Consider the following 17,481-nt stretch of genomic DNA (forward strand, 5'->3'; position numbering starts at 1 on the left):
TGCGTATTTTAGTGCAGTTTATGCTCCTCATTGAAGCCCGTGAGCCAAAGAATGCAGCATCTCCGTACAGAATACGCTGCATAAATTTAAATGGTGCGGATTTGAAAGTCACATCGCAGAACACTTTCCGCACTACTTTTCTGTGTTTTTTTCCGCAGCGTGTGGTCGAGATTTGCAAAATCTCATTCTCTTTGCTTCTACTGTAAATGCTGCGGAATTTCCACACAAAATGTAATTGCGGAAATTCCACCGTGTTTACGCTGTGTGGGGAACCCAGCCTTATGATTAGAAGATCTCTCATGTATACCTTTACTGCTTAAATTCATATTTATTTGTTCATGCATTATAGACAACTATTGGTTTGAGAGAAATTGCAGCGGCTATGGCATTATGACGATTGGAGTATTAAAATATTATATTTTAAGAAGAAAAAAAAAACAAGAAATGTGAAATCCGTGCTTTAAGAGCGTACTTTTTTGCCATGTTATCAGTGCTTAAAGGGTTCTCCGGGCATTTTATATTGATGGCCTATCCTTAGGATGGGCCATCGATATCAGATTGGTGAGAGTCCGACTCCCAGCACCACCGCCGATTAGCGGACTAAAGGGGACGCAGCGTTTGTCGCGGTGGCCTCTTCAGTGTTTAACAGGCACAGCACTGCACACATCCATAGCAGGTTTGTCTTGGATTGCAGCTCAGTCCCTCAGTCCCATTCACTTGAATGGGACCGGAACTGAAATCCCATGCAGAGATGTCTGTGGCGCTGTTCCTGTAAACTCCTCCTCTGGTCTGATATTAATGACCTATACGAAGGACAGACCATGAATATAAAATGCCTGGAGAACCCATTTAAAGTATATAGGCCAGAGCTGTACCCCATGACAACACTTCTGGTCTTGATCAGCCTAGCAATATTGACACAGTGTAAATCCACTTAATTATTCACACATTGAGCATATATATATATATGATCATACATACCTGTATATATTCAAGCCAGTTAGTATGTATACATTACAGTGGAAAAAAAATTGGATACATACAATATCCCTATGACAATGGTGAACTACCAGAGCACAGGCAGTATTATCATGAGCACTCAGGAGTAGAGGTGCCGCAGCCTTTACCTGTAACGTTAAGCGCTGAGAAACTGAATGGAAAAAGAGGCAGCACAGAGTTATCCAACCAATAGATATTTTACATGATAGCGCACTAATTGCTACGGCTAAAATCCTGCCCCATAATAACATAAAAAGAAAACGCACCATATACAACCGGGCCATAGCTGGAGGGAGTGCAGCGGGTGCAGCTACACATGGACCCTTTGCTCTCTAAGTGGACACTCTAAGGGAGCAATAATGCGTGATCGTTGCGGGGTCATGGTCACAGTAAGGGGTTAATATTGCTTTCGCACTTTCTTTTGCAATTAGTGATGCAATTAAATAGTTACACATTCGGCTCTGTCCACATCTGCGTTGCTATTTCCGTTGTTCTACACTGCCATAGGAGCAGAACAATGAAAATAGCGGTAGTGGTGGATACGTGGCATGACCAACACTGACGGCGCCCGACGGAACCCATGACTTTAATGGGTCTTATCATGGAGTATGTCATTTTACCAACGTTTTTGACCGGATATGCAATAGAGGCCTCAAACGGAGCCCCCACGCAGATGTGAACTTACCCTACGGAATCTTTTTTTAAAAATAATATTTCCATTGTATTTTATCTGGTTCTGTCACACAATGTAAGTTCTTGTACACATTGAGAAGTTGTAATTGATTTCTGAATCTGCACTTGCATTTGTTTGTTCGCCGTCGCTGCAGTTGCGTTTGTTTACTAAGCAGAAGACTAATACTGTAAATGGGTTTATGTACTTATGCAAATTCTGCGTTGGCGTTCTGCTGTGTTTAGCAGTGCTGCATCGCATAGAAGACCGACTTAATATGAAGCAATGTTGGAAAGCGAACAGGAAAAAGTGTGTTCGTTCAATTAGCTGAAGGTAGCCATATACACTGTGATTTTTGCCCCTGGGCATTCTCCGGGTACACTGATGGGCTGTATATGGATGAGCTCTTAAGAACTTTTACATATTGCCCAAGAAGGTTTTCCAATGATGCTGGAAAATTTCATTGAGATGACCCAATCATTTCCATTTCTCATAAAAAAAAATGGATCGAAGCCTGGCTGTGCGGGTCAGGGGGTACAGTAGGTGGTGTGGGAATGCGTCTCATCAATCATCATATCTCACCATGTGTGGATGACCTACTGATGGGGGAGGTTGCAACTGAAAATTATGAGTATAATTTAGAAAACGGAGGTAACCATCCAAAATGTTTACGTGAGTGAGTGTCATTGATGATGTAGACATATGCCATTTATGTAAGGTTCTGTTCACATTGCAGTTATGATCCATCCTATCAGGTTTCAGTTACTTTTTGACAGCTAGAAGAGTGTAGTCTACTGAGCTATTTGTTCTTGTAGATCAACAGGATGTTTGAATACGTTCCATAACGGATCCGTCATATGCCTAAGGCTCTGTTCTCACAAGTGATTCAGTTGGGTAACAGATTCTGTTTACCTATAATGGGTCTGTCGGGTTCCTATCTTCCCTTTCTGGATGTGGTACCAGTAATCCCATTGAAGTACATTCCCTTTCAACCTCTTCCCATTTTGAAATGGCTGCTCAATCAACAATTCTGCAGAAATGAAATTGCAGATGAGATAGAATTATGGTTTAGTGTCCCTTTAAGATAGCAAAACATATAGCATCACCTAAAGGTTAAAAAAAAATGATATTTATAATTTTGTGTGTGTGTGTGTGTGTGTGTGTGTGTGTGTGTGTGTGTTTGTTTGGTGCAACTTTCTAAATACTTTTTATTAAAAATTATTTTTACCTTTTGAGATACAGCTCCTTTGTATACTCTATACAGGGCAGCTGTATCTTGCGCTGAGACCTGAACCCGTCAAGACAGCGGCACCGACAAGTTCAGTGTCAGTGGATCCTGCGTGTCTCTGTAACGCAGGATCGAGCTGTTACTGATCACATCTTAGATGTGATCAATTTCAGGTTAATCTGTCCCGCTTCACTGGACCCGTCGGTGCCGCTGACCTGACGGATTCAGGTCTCAGCGCAAGATACAGTTGCTCTGTATACAGTATACAAAGCAGATGTATCTCAAAGTAAAAATAATTTTTAATAAGAAGTATTTAGAAAGTTGCACCAAACACATTGATATACATTAAAAAAAATAATTCAAAGGTGTACATAGCCTTTAACAACTCTTAAAGAGGAGCAATAGACTAGTACAGAAGAGATGGAGTAGCGTGAGCCAATTGCATCTTATCAATGCCCTCCCGAATTCCAACCAATGCTGCAATAATAAAATGAAGAAGCCTCATTCTTAATGTAAATTGTATGCTCTTACTTTTGTATTACAAGACACTGCGTCATAAACAAGTGTTACTTAACTATAACCTAGGCTATATGTGAAAGCAAAAATGACCTCTAATATTGTGTGTGATCATCTTCTAATTTAAGTACGGGGAGTTGCTGATAATTTTCCTAAGGCCTGCCAAGAGGAACATGGTCTAGCTACATCTAACTGAGAGGAACAAGGGCCAGCCACCTTTAGACAACAGGGACGGGGGGCAAGCTACCTCCTCTAATTTCCACGTTTAATGGTCTATTATTAGTAGATATCTAGCAATAGACCACTCTTCTTCTTACCTCCTGGCCCATAAATTATTAGGGAACCCCTCCATCTGCCCCATGTATTTTAAGTTTTACAGTAGTTAATATTTTATGAAGTTGCACAGAACATAACAAAACATTTCTCATTCATTTATTTATTTCTCCTGTTTTTTTTCCAGGTAGTCTCTTTTTCCACCGAAACTCTCTGTCTCCACGAAGCCTGGGTTACGAAACAGAGCTGTCCACCATTGAGCCATCTCTCGACATCTACGACGAAAACAAGACATGAGCAGTTTTCTTCATTAGCCATTCTACCTGCTGCCCCTCTACCTCTTCTTGTACTCCCTATCCACCACCCCATTGTACGTTAACAACTTGTGCCCATTTTGTGTTGTGTCTCAAGTGAAGAGCCGAAAAAGAAAGCACAGTATCCCATCCCCTCCTGACAATGAAATGGCAGCTGCAACATGGACAGGGGACACTCCGGTCTCTTGCTAATATGGTGCATGATGAAGCACAAAGAATGGAGGAAAGAGACCATTACGTTCCCACTTTTTACATCTTCTGCCTATTTATCAGTATTGGTTGTACAAAAATATCTGAACCAGTGGAACAATTATTTTTCTTTGTCACTATATATAAGAAACTGCTGACTTTGTGCCGCCAACAGTCCATGGTTGAGTGCATTTCCGGTTTCTTCAGCGTCGATGGGAAAAAACATTTCTACAGCTGTTTTTTCTGCTGCTCAAGGGCTCATTCTCAATTGCCTTTGGGTTGTCTCTGAAGGGTGGGAACAGAGAACTTCTCATTGCCTGCTCCTAGCCACAATCTTGCTCTCCCATCTTGGTGGTACGGTGGTTGTAGCTGTTCATTGGACATGAGGGGTGTGGGAACTTGGGTCTTAATATTTACTAGGTTCTTAAGTATGCTTTTCTGGTTGTCTAATTTGGTGGCAAGCATTATAAGCACCAGTTTAAAGAAAAAATTAAAAGAAGAGCAAAATAACAGCTTCAAATGAACGTAGATAAAGCCATCAAAAAAAAAATAATGTATACAGTGGCCATCACAATCTTCTCTAGATGTTTGTTTTGCTTACAGCAATGTGTTTCAACGTTGACTTAGGGTGAACAAATTATCTGTTAGAATCTCATGAGCCGAAACATTGTTGTACAATAAAGACTGTTGAAGAAACCAGACTGTTGGGTTGGACGCTTCTGGTTGGAGTGCGACTACATTGAACTTTCTATGATGTTGGAGTAGACCACTATATTTGGGCCTCTAACCTGTCTCCTAGTTCAGTAAAGCACACTCTTCGGGTTACTGCTGTAACTTATGAACAAGTATTGAACTGTTAATATTTTTAAAAAAACTTGAAAGTCGGGATAACAAAAAACCATCATTCTACATCAGCAAAATATCCTGTTCCATCCTGTTGTTCTTCTCCTTTTTTGTTAACATCAGAGGTGGAAAGATCATTTAAACAATGGGGCACTTCCTGAAGACCCAGGGCATTATGGGGCCCACAGACCTCCACCGAGAATTTTGTAGTCACCACCATAGGGATGTTACGAGCTTTCTAAAGATGTTTTACGTTCGTCTTCAGTAAGCTCCCCCTAGTGGTGGCGCCGTGTAGACACCATGTTATTTCACTCTATGACTGTGTGAAGGGCAAGTAGGGGATTATGAGCTCTGTATCAGAAAAACAGAGCTCTAACCCCTAAAAAGATATATTCTAAAATTAATCAACCGTGAATTTTAGACCTAAAAGCAACATGATGTTCAGAGTTTTAATTGAACCTTAAAGGGAACCTGTCACCAGCATTTCACCTATTGAACTTTACTTATCCCTCACTGGCCGCTGCTATCTAAAGTTCATTACCGTTATCCCCGCTCCTAAACTCCTCCTCCGACTGTAAATAACGGTCTGCAAACATTTTGCGCCTTTTATCGTAATAATCCGGTGTCCCTTTGTGCGCACACACCAGAAGAGGACATCAATGCACAAGCGCAGGATTTTGTGAGCTGGGGGAAGGCGAGGAGCTGTCAATCAAAAGTAAGGAGGCGGGGTAAACTCGGAAAGACTTGAGGAATGAAGATTTCACTATTTTCAAACGAAGATTTGACTCTTTTCAAATGAAGATCTGACTCTTTTCTGCTCATTAGCATACGGTGTGGGAACACTAAATAACTGAATACTAATGTTACAGAGCCGACTAAGAAGACAATTATAGGTTATATAGAAATGATTTTTCACCCACAACCACCAGGTATTGCTGGTTTAATAGGTGAAATGCTGGTGACAGGTTCCCTTTAAATTATAAAATTGTGGCTAATTGCAGCCACCACTAGGGGGAACTCTCTGCTGTCAGATTTATATAGCACTCAATGATGTAGTAAGCTATTCCTAGTCTTTGTAATACCAGCCAAAATTTCATTTAAAGTGTTTTACCAAACAACCCTGAAAATAGTTGGCCCCAGATTGATACAATGTCACGGTCTATTCGGTAAGGGCTACATGGTGACTTTGGTCAGGCAACATAAAAATGTTTGTGTCATGCTGTCGCACGACTATAAGGATGTGATTTGGTTCAGATTTAGGCTTTGCGTCATATAATAGACACTCAAAAAAAAAAAATCAATCACATGTCGCAAATGAGTCGCAGTTGCTTACATTAAAGTTTTTGTAGACAAAGGCGCGTGCAACTTGCAATCCATGACCAAGAATCAGGTTTCGAACCAGGTTTTGTTTGCAACTGTCGTGTTAAGTCATGCTTCGAAACGTGACCACATTCATAATCATTACTTGCAGGGGTCACATTATGATATTTAGATCTAGAGGTTTGCGTGACCAAAGCCACCGTGCAGCCCCAGCCCTACATCGCAGAGCTTTAATGCATTCAGCTGTTCTGCGCTGGTTAGATCTTGATGGTGTCAGGATCAGTAACCATTGAGAACTGAAGAAACTCACGTAATTACCTGGTTTCTTGGCGTTTCTTCAAAACGGGACATTTTCACAGTTCCTTTTATCAGCATGAGTGGTGACTACTGTGAAAAAGATACAGGTCTGGATAATTGCAGGGCCGGGATTTTCAGCTGAAAGATTCTTAGATGAAATTACCAAGAGAATATCTAATAATTCACAGCTTAACTCTCCGCAGCCTAGACACTTTTTGTCGGTGTGAGGCAGTAAAAGAACTCTGTGGTAAAGATGTCTGCTGCTGACCTCGCTTTTGCAGTCGCCTGCTATTTGCGTCAGCGGGGTGGCGCAATGCAGTGAAGTCATCGCAACGACTGCTATTTGATCAGAGATGTTAAGAAAAGAGTATTGTAGCATTGTAATAAAATGTCAGAATTTCTCTGGATATTTCTCATTGCAATTTTCACCTTTCTCTACACCTTTACCAATAGGAAGTTTGTGGATAGTTATACATTAATTGTTAGTACTTGCGTGCGGCCCTCTCCATTGAAATCTATAAATGTTTCAGAAAGAGAGAGCAGTGTCAACAGCGCTCACTTCTATAACTTCCAATGACCTCCGTGTAGATGGCCATGTGTAAGCAGGGCGACTAACATAAGGAGTGTCTGAATCCGATAAAAGGATTTGTGCTGTAGAAGACCAAACACATGTTCATAGGATTTTACATAATACTATTAAAAGTTACTGATTTGGAGGTCGAGGGTTCCCTGAGGGTGCGGAAGGCCCAGACTGTGTTTCATTAATGCTTCACTGGTTTATAGAGAACTTTGGGGTGGACAATCTATCTACATTTTTTGCAATCCAGAATGTGCACCGTATTTCATCAGGGCTCCAACCAAGACCAATTCCGATCAATCCTCTTTTATATTCCGATCGATTTCACATCTTGAGGACAGATCGAGAGCTAACATTGACCTACAATGGCAGAACAATGGCTCTGTACCCTGACTTTTCCCTTGCAACCCAGTGGAGTAGAAGCAAATTTTTGGATATTAAGACAAGGATGAGACATTTGGAGATACAGTGAGTTATGATTATGGAAAAACCCAGATTTTTTTTTTTATCCTGCAGATGACGGAATGGTTTGGTTGGATGGATTTGGCCACAACACTCCTTTGAGTTAACTTTTAAATAGCTAAAGACTTTTACAGGCAAATAATATTGTTTATTTTAAAGCGCCATTAGGCTAGATTCACACGGGCGCTGCGCATCTCGGACGTGAAAAACAGCTGTTTTTCACATCCGAGGTGCATCTGTGCTCTGTGCTGCGGGATGCAATATCACGCATCCCTCCATAGACTAGAGTCTATGGAGGGATGCGGGAAGCATGAAAAAATAGGAACGTTTAAAATGTTCGCGTGAATAAGGGCTTAGTTTCATTGCGCTGTATATATGAAGAAAAGCGTTCAATTACATAACATTAAAAGAATAAACAACAAGTACAATAAACGTGTGACAGAGTGGTACAGGAGAGAGGATCTTGCCCGCAAGGGCTTACGATCTACAAGGGATGCGGGAAGGAGACAGAAGGTGAGGTTAGAAGCTGTTCATCCAGTAGAGTAGTGGTAGCAGGGTTATTGCAGGTTGTTAGCTTTTCTGAAGAGGTGGGTTTTCAAGTCACATTGAAGGTTTGGTTGGTGGGAAAGAGACTGATATGTTGGGGTAGTGAGTTCCAGAGTATGGAGGATGCACAGGAGAAATCTTTGAGACGATGGTGTGGGCAGCAGACAAGAGGAGAACAGAAAAGAAGGACTTTGTGGGTAGATATCCGGAAAGTAGGTCAGAGATGTTTGGAGGGAACAGGTTGTGGTATGTGCCATTGGTAATATTTTGAAATATGGGCGCTTGTAAAAGGTGATTAAACCCATATAAAAACCACCTTTAGAGAAGCATCGCACTGAGGACACAGTTAAATTAGATTTAAAAAATAAATAAAAATGGCTGTGGTACAGCTTTGACTCCACCACTTAGGACCATCGTTATCCATGTTTACTGCTATTATTTTACAATTGACCCTTGAATCAACCATTACACTTACACCTCTGGAGTAGAACATATAATGGTAGATTCACACGGGGCAGATTTGGTTGCAGAAATTTCTGACTATCCATACTTTGTGTCCTAAAACAGTAATAATGACCCCCTGCTTTGTGCCCTTACACAATAAAAATGCTGCATTTGTGCCCCTGAATAGGTAATAGTGTCTCCCTAATAGATAATAGTGCCCGGTAACAGTGCCCGTTTATGGATAATAGTGCCTGGTAGTACCCCTAATGGATAATAGTGCCTGGTAATGTTGACCCATTTTTCCTTTGAAAGTAATAAAACTTATACCCCCTAACCCTGATCCCGTAGAGTGGAGCGGTTAAGCTTCCTTTAGCCTGTGAACGTCAGCGGGGTGGCGCAATGCAGTGAAGTCATCACAACGACTGCGCTTGGATGAGGACGTCCTGTATGTAGCCTGCCATCTTGTAGGCTGCAGACCTAAAGCATCCTTTGGCCTAGAGACTGTCTCTCTGCTCTGTCATAGGTTTTACCTGTATCTGCTTTTGGAGGACTTGAATACAGTTAAAAGTGGGGATCCGAGGCACCAGGCGGCCAGCCTCATGACCCAACCGGCCTACTGGGATTTCTCCTGGTAGACCTAATGGCCCATCCGCCCTGAACATTTAAACTGTGCGTTCTTAGTTTACTTCGATTGTGTTTGTCTATAATTATGACTTGGTTAACAAACAGACCACATAATATAAGTAATCAATGCAGAAATACAAATAATTCTAATGGGTACACATACTTTTTCTTGCAATTATATTAATGTGACACATGCCCCACAAAACCAGAACTTTGTATAAAAGATTGTTTTAGAAGTTATCACACTGCTCTCTGGGACCCATTCTGCTACCCACAAGCTGCTCCTTCATTTCTGGGGCATGTGTTTGAGTCAAGTCTAGGGCCACATATGGGGTATTTCTAAAAACTGCAGAACCAGGGTAAATATATTGAGCTGTTTTTCTGTGTTAATACCCGCTTTGTTACAGAAAAAACCCCAAAAACTATATATAATACTATTAACCCCTTGACGCATTATCACGCACATGCACGTGAAAAGTGTCATAGGGAAGTAAGGAGGGCGCTCACAGGATGAGCGCCCTCCATACCCTGCGGGTGTCAGCTGTGTTTTACAGCTGCCAGCCCAGACTAACGGCCGGGAACCGCAATCGCGCTGTTCCTGGCCGTTTAACCCCTCAAATGCGGTCAATCGCGACCGCAGCATCTGATGTGTTATAGAGAGGGGGGGCGCCCCCTCCGACAGCTCATCGACGCCCCACACCGCGATCGGGGAGCGCCGGTGGTTGTTATGGCAGCCTGGGAGCCTAATGAAGGCCCCCCCGGGTGGCCTTTTGTCTGCCTCTGTTAAGCCGTGTCTCTGACAGGGCTTAACAGAAGCCTGTGAAAATTATGATATACTGCAATACATTAGTATTGCAGTATATAATACCAGCGATCTGACGATCGCTGGTACAAGTCCCTTAGAGGGACTAATAAATGGTGTAAAAAAAAGTTTAATAAAGTTATTAGTACTGAAAAAAACAAAAACAAAAAAAACTATATATATATATATTAAAAGTGAAAAAAAAAACCTTTTCCCATTTTTCCTCTAAAGTAATGTAAAACATAAAAATACTAAACAAAATTGGTATCGCTGCGTCCGTAAAAGTCTGAACTATTACAATATACCATTATTTACATTGCACAGTGAACGCAGTAAAAACCTAAACAGTTAAATCGCAAAAAAAATCGCTGTTTTTTGGTCACTTTAGCTCGCAAAAAAAAATGTAATAAAAAATTATCAAAAAGTTGTACGTAGCAAATAATGGTACCAATAAAAACTACAGCTCGTCCTGCAAAAAATAAGCCCTCACACCGCTCAATCCACGGAAAAATAAAAAAGTTGAGGCGCTCAGAATATGGTGAAACAAAACAATTTTTTTTTAACAAAAAAGTTTTTTATTTTTAAAAGTAGTAAAATAAAAAAAACTTATATCAATTTGGTATCACCATAATCGTATTGACCTGCAGAATAAAGTTTAGTTGTCATTTTTACCGCACGGTGAAAGTCGAAAAAACGAAAACCCCCAAAAAAATGTAGGAATCGCAGTTTTTTCCAATTTTATCCCACAAAGAATTTTTTTTCAGTTTCCCAGTACATTATATGGTACTTTAAATGAAACTACATTAGAAACTACAACACCTCCTGCAAATTATAAGCCCTCACACCACTCCACTGACAGAAAAATAAAAAAGTTATGGCTGTTGGAACGCGGGGAGTGAAAAATGAAAACGAAAGAATGAAAAATGGCTCGGTCCTTAAGGGGTTAATATATTTTACTTCCTCTGAAACACCTAATTTGGCAGTCTATGTAGGATCAGACTACACAGGGTTTGTTTGTGGTCTGAAACCATGGAGACACATGGGCCTTTTTTTGAGCTGTGGACACAAAATGATAGGATGTTTTTAATCGTCTATTTGCAAAGTCGCTTCATTTCTCATTTTTAGATGAATTGGAGCAAGAAAAGAAAATTCCTTGCAATGTGCACTTAATGTAATTTTCAAGAAAGCCTCAAATCCTTCTAAGGCTGGATTCACACGAGCGTGGCGTTTTTCGTGCGCAAAAAGCACTTACCAGCTCCGTGTGGCAGCAGCATATGATGTGCGGCTGCGTGCTTTTCGCGCAGCCGCCATCATTATGACACTCCATTTGGATGTTTGTAAACAGAAAAGCACTTGGTGCTTTTCTTTTTTCATTCATCCTTTTGACAGCTGTTGCGCGAATCACGCTTGTCCCACGGAAGTGCTTCCGTGCGATATGCGTGGTTTTCACGCACCCATTGACTTCAATGGGTGCGTGATTCACGCAAAACGCCCAAAGAACGGACATGTCGTGCCTTTTTTTCAGCGGACATTTCTGCACGGCCCCATAGACTAATATAGATCCGTGCAAATCACGCGCGTTGCACAGACGTTTTTCCCGTTCGTCTGAATAAAGCCTTAGGGTATGTTCACACGACAGCGTCCCTAACGGCCGAAATTACGGGGCTGTTTTCAGGAGAAAACAGCCCCGTCATTTCAGCCGTAACCGCATGTGCAGGCGCTTGAACGCCGCGTCCATTACGGACGTAATTGGCGCTGCTTTTCATTGGAGTCAATGAATAACGGCTCCAATTATGCCCCAAGAAGTGACAGGTCACTTCTTTGACGCGGGCATCTATTTACACGCCGTCTTTTGACAGCGGCGAGTAAATATACGCCTCGTGTGAACAGACAAACGTCAGCCCATTGCTTTCAATGGGCAGATGTTTGTCAACACATTCAAGCCGTAATTTCGGATGTAATTCGGGGGTTAATACGCCCGATTTAGGTCCGTAATTAGTGTGTGTGAACATACCCTAAGGGGCAATAGGCACAGGCTTGTAATAAACAGCCTGATGGGTTAATAGAGGATTTCCACGGCTTCCAGACTTTATTCGATTTCAATCAGAACTAATTATGGATTTTCTTTTTCATGCATAAAGTGAACCAGCACGTTCCAGTTTAGTTGTCCAGACATACCGATGTGGTCTTTGCTGGATCACAGAATAGATTGGTAATGGCCTCCAATACATGGACCGCCTAGTTACATTTAGGCTTCGTTCACATCTGAGATTGAGGCTCCATAAGGAGTCTGAAGATTCTGTCAAAAATGCAGGTAAGAACAGTGCAGCATGCAGTGCAATTTTTTTAGCGTAAAAAATATGGAAACGACTGAAACCCGATGGACCCCATTAAAGTCAATAGGATCCAACAGGTGCTGCTGGTGTCTGTCACATGACAGAAACAGCACAGCTGTAACAAAAATATGACTGCAGATGTGAACATGCCCTTATACGTAACAGTACATAATGCAGGACCTACAGGCATAGTCTATATTTATTATAATTAGATGTAGTATTAACATACAGTGTCTGCTTATTTACAATGTATTAACACAAGCTTTTCTGTTTTCTTCTTTTTTCTTGGGCTAAGGCCTCATGCACACGACCGTATTTTTTCCCACCCGTAAATACTGGCGTAAATACGGGTCCGGTGTCACACGTATTCCACCCGTTTTGCACCAGTATTTACGAACTCGTGCTCGTAAATACGGGTCCGGTGTCACACGTATTCCACCCGTATTTACGAGCACGTTTTTGGCAGCAAAATAGCACTGCACTAATCGGCAGCCCCTTCTCTCTATCAGTGCAGGATAGAGAGAAGGGACAGCCTTTTCTGTAATAAAAGTTAAAGAAATTCATACTTACCCGGCCGTTGTCTTGGTGACGCATCCCTCTCTTCACATCCAGCCCGACATCCCTGGATGACGCGGCAGTCCATGTGACCGCTGCAGCCTGTGATTGACCTGTGATTGGCTGCAGCGGTCACATGGCCTGAAACGTCATCCAGGACGTCGGCCCGGATGTCGAGAGGGACGCGTCACCAAGGCAACGGGCGGGAGACCGGACTGGAGGAAGCAGGAAGTTGTCGGTAAGTATGAACGTCTTTTATTTTTTACAGGTTTATACTGATCGGTAGTCACTGTCCAGGGTGCTGAAAGAGTTACTGCCGATCAGTTAACTCTTTCAGCTCCCTGGACAGTGACTATTTACTGACGTCGCTTAGCAACGCTGCCGTAATGACGGGTGCACACATGTAGCCACCCGTCATTACGAGAGCTCCATAGACTTCTATGGACTGTCCGTGCCGTTATTACGGCCTGAAATAGGACATGTTCTATCTTTTTCAACGGCACGGGCACCTTCCCGTGAGAAAACGGGAAGGCACCCGTCGCCAATAGAAGTCTATGAGCCCGTTATTAGGGGTCGTAATTACGACCCGTAATAACGGGAGTTTTTACGGTCGTGTGCATGAGGCCTAAACAATAGGTATTGAAACTCATGCGCCACAGCAAACTTTTTTTAACGTTAAGCCATGCCTCTAACCTGGCCCAATCCCCACCTAATCCCCGTCCATACACACCTAGTTCCCTTTGTGCCCCCACACAATGTCATGACTTCAAAGTCCCCATGACCGTATCATGCCCTCAGTGCCTCCCCACAGTATAATGCCCCATAGTACCCCACACACACACTCACCGTGTAATGCCACATACACAGTATAATGCCCCTATAGATCCCCACACACAGTATAATGCCTCCATAAATAGAAGAGTTTTTGGAAGAAATTCCTCAGCACATCCACATTTAAAAAGATATAAAAAGAGCTTTATTTCGACACTCCGTTTGAAACACGTTAGCAGTAAAACGTCCCACCTGTGTCCCATGGACTTTTACTTTATGTCGAAACAAAGCTCTTTTTATATCTGTCTAAATGTGGATGTGCTGAGGAATTTCTTCCAAAAACTCTTCTATTTATCGGATCCTTGCCTGCCTGCAAGCCCCCTTCTTCCGACTGCACTCCAACTGAGGAACTACAGATCCCAGGACAACCTATTGGGTGAGCACACCTATAGCTTCCATTGCTGACATTTGTTTTTGTTTATAATGCCTCCATAGTGACTCCCCAAAGTATAATGCCCCAGAGTGCCCTCCCTACACAGTATCATGCCCCCATTCAGTATCTTGCCTTCATAGTGCCCCCACAGTATAATGCCCCCACAGTACCCCAAATTCACCATATAATGACCCCATACACAGGTTTGTGCCTCCCCACAAAATATAATGCCTCCATAAACTGTATAATGCCCCCATAGTTTCCCCCACACACAGTATAATACTCTGTGATAACTTGGGGACCACTTAGCTCACAGGATCGCCATCTCCAGGGTGAGATGGTTGGCACACATAGAAAGTTCACTCCAACTCATGGAATAAAAGTTTAAACCAGCCGCAGCTAGCTTTATTGTCTTCACCACAGCAAGCAGTGTTACAACAAAAACATACAAAATAAACCCTAGGCCATCCAGCCTCTAACTAACAAATTCACTGTCCCTCACTACGAGACACTGAGCCTTGTGCCCAGCACCTCAAAACATAGGCAGCTTTACCTTACACGTTGGTGACTCTCACAGGCTAGCATGCCTGTCTTCCCCAGACTGAGAGCCCTGTGTGAACAGCACACAGCTCAATTAAAGAGCCACCTCAGGTGAAGCCTAACTAGGCTCATCAGACAGCCCAAGACATGGACTGTCTGTATGGAGTGGAAGCCGCCCTTCTCCTTCACACTGCAGCAAACCAGGCCCTATTCCGGGCTTTACACCCAAGCAACAGCAGAGAAAACCCTCTCTGCTGTACATGTTCCCTGGTTGCTTAAAACCGGACAGTTTCTGCACTGTCCAGTAGCTGCTACAACTCCCATAGTGACCCCACACACAGTATAATGGACCCATAGTGCCTCCACACAAACAGTTTAATGCCGCCATAGTGCCCCCACAGTATAATGCCCTCATAGATCCCCCCACACACAGTATAATACTCCCATAGTGACCCCACACACAGTATAATGCACCCACAGTGCCCTTACACAAATAGTAATGCCCCCATAGTATAATCCCCTCATAGTGCCTCCACACAGTATGTGTGCATGGGGTCTGGTTAGCTTATTAGTTTGAGGTCTGGTCTGGGATCTATATTAGTTTAGGGGGGTCTGTATTTATTTAGAGTATCTGTTCTGGTGTCTATTTGTTTAGGGTGGTCTGGTCTGGGGACTGTAATACTTTAGGATGTCTGGGGTCTGTATTTATTCCAGGGCTTGGTGTGGGGTTCGAATTTAGGGGTCTAATCTGTGGTCTGAATTTATTTGTATTTCTACAGAGGCTGGGGATGTTACAGAATCAAGAGGCCCAAATGTCTTGGCAGGAACCTCTGCAGTCCAGATTAGTCGCCTTGGCGGTCTGGGCTGGATAGAGAAGAAAAGGAAAGAGAACATCTACACTCAGAGAAGACATTACCTGTGAGTCACTGGATTTATAGAGAATCTGTCACCTCTCCTGACATGGCTGTTATAGGAAATTCTTGTATTCCAGTAAAAGTCTCTGTGTAGCCCAGGACTAATAGACAAATTGGTGTTACTATTTCCTTTGTCAAGAGGATGTGTCCGTACACTGTGTGATACTGTCTGAAATGATTGGAGACTGTCAGTATGTAAATACACAGCCTTTTGACAAGAGGAATGGTAAAGCCCAGTTGTCAATGCTAGCACAGAAAGGTGGTTTTGACTATAGACACGGCGTGGCAGGATGGAGGTGGAGAAGGGGGAGCAAGAGTTTGGGGAACAGCCTATGGCCTACTTAATCCGCCACTGCATTTACCTACATATTATGGGGTCCCTCTGACAAGCGTGTTGGTCCAGTCCGCTTCAGCTTCTAATTGGCGGGCCAATGTCTAGGGAGACAGGATCCTTCCCATTTCCTTGTCATCAGGTACGGTCTGTTTCTTGGAAAGCTGTGTGGCGAAAGTTATGCAATGAAAAATTCCCTGGACCAGAAAGCTAGTGACAACTAGAACTGTAAGGCTATGTTCACACGGAGTATTTTGGGGGAGGAATATCTGGCTCAAAATTCCGTTTGGAACTTTGAGGCAGATTTTCCTCTCCCTGCACGCCGATTTTCGCCATTTTGGCCATTGAGCGCCGCGGCCATAAGACAGCGCGAAATACGCTTTCTCTGCCTCCCATTGAAGTCAATGGGAGGTCAGAGGCGGAAGCGCCCGAAGATAGGGCATGTCGCTTCTTTTTCCCGCGAGGCAGTTTTACTGCTCGCGGGAAAAAGACGCCGACGCCTCCCATTGAAATCAATGGGAGGCGTTCTCGGGCCATTTTTGCAGAGTTTTGCGACGCGGTTTCCGCATCAAAAAACTCGGCAAAATACTCAGTGTGAACATAGCCTAAGAGTTGTATTGGTGGCCATATTGAATATTTTCAGGAAAATGCTTCTCAACTACGTGGTATCTTTTTTTGGCCTTTATTTAGGTCAAGTGAGTTTGGAGTGTGACCCTCAGTGGAGGAAGCAGCAGCTGCAATGATGAACCTGCAGACATGACAGATATGGATGCTGTATAGGAAAACGCATCTATGAATATAGGCTCTAACTGAGGAGCATATGTGAAACTTATATGAAATCATGCAATGCATTACCCGTCACTACCCCAACATCAAACTCACAAATGTTGTATTGCTTCAAAAAACAAAAACAAAAAAAAACACATGGTATTTATTAATGCTTTCTGCACCAGACATAGTGGACTCCATTCAGGTTATTGCATTCTGCTGCAGAGCGTCATCGCCATCTAGTGGAGACAACATTCCATTCTCTAGAATGCTTTAACCCCTTCCCGTCGTAAACATCTTTCTGATTTTCATTTTCGATTTTTCCTCCCCACATTCCAGAAGCCATAACGTCTTTATTTTTCCGTCGATATAGTACTATGAGGGCTTGATTTTTGCGGGACGAGTTGTAGTTTTTCGTAGCACCATTTATTTTGCCATATAATGTACTAGGAAATGGGCAAAAAATTATTTATGGGGTAGAAAATGAAAAAAACAGTGATTCCTCCGTGGTGTTTTGTGCGCCGTTTTTTACGGAATTCACTGTGCAATTAAAACAACATGTTAACTTTATTCTGCGGGTCAATACGATTACGGAGATACCAAATATATATTGTTTTTTCTATGTTTTACTACTTTTACATGTAAAAACCTAAGTGTAAAAAAGAATTTATTTTGCGTCGCCAAATTCCGAGAGCCACAACTTTTTTATTTTTCCGCCGATTAAGTTGT

At 42.6% G+C, this 17,481-nt stretch overlaps 1 protein-coding gene and 1 long non-coding RNA gene across 5 annotated transcripts in view; one reads left to right on the forward strand and one right to left on the reverse strand.

The window, feature by feature from the left end:
• Positions 1 to 4,890, forward strand: part of RNF130 (ring finger protein 130) — a 211,872-nt gene extending 206,982 nt beyond the window's left edge. Inside the window, exon 8 of the mRNA XM_075856194.1 lies at positions 3,874 to 4,890. Coding sequence (XP_075712309.1) covers positions 3,874 to 3,983 — 110 coding nt within the window. The 3' untranslated portion in view covers positions 3,984 to 4,890. The remainder of the gene's footprint in view (positions 1 to 3,873) is intronic.
• Positions 3,625 to 17,481, reverse strand: part of LOC142748869 (uncharacterized) — a 34,387-nt gene continuing 20,530 nt past the window's right edge. For all 4 annotated transcript variants that reach the window (XR_012882321.1, XR_012882322.1, XR_012882324.1 and 1 more), the window contains 2 exons: positions 6,671 to 6,739; positions 3,625 to 3,961 (listed from right to left, as the gene is read on the reverse strand). This is a non-coding gene — a long non-coding RNA (uncharacterized LOC142748869). The remainder of the gene's footprint in view (positions 3,962 to 6,670; positions 6,740 to 17,481) is intronic.

The sequence above is a fragment of the Rhinoderma darwinii genome, chromosome 3, assembly GCF_050947455.1.
Source record: "Rhinoderma darwinii isolate aRhiDar2 chromosome 3, aRhiDar2.hap1, whole genome shotgun sequence".
Classification (NCBI taxonomy): Eukaryota; Metazoa; Chordata; class Amphibia; order Anura; family Rhinodermatidae; genus Rhinoderma; species Rhinoderma darwinii.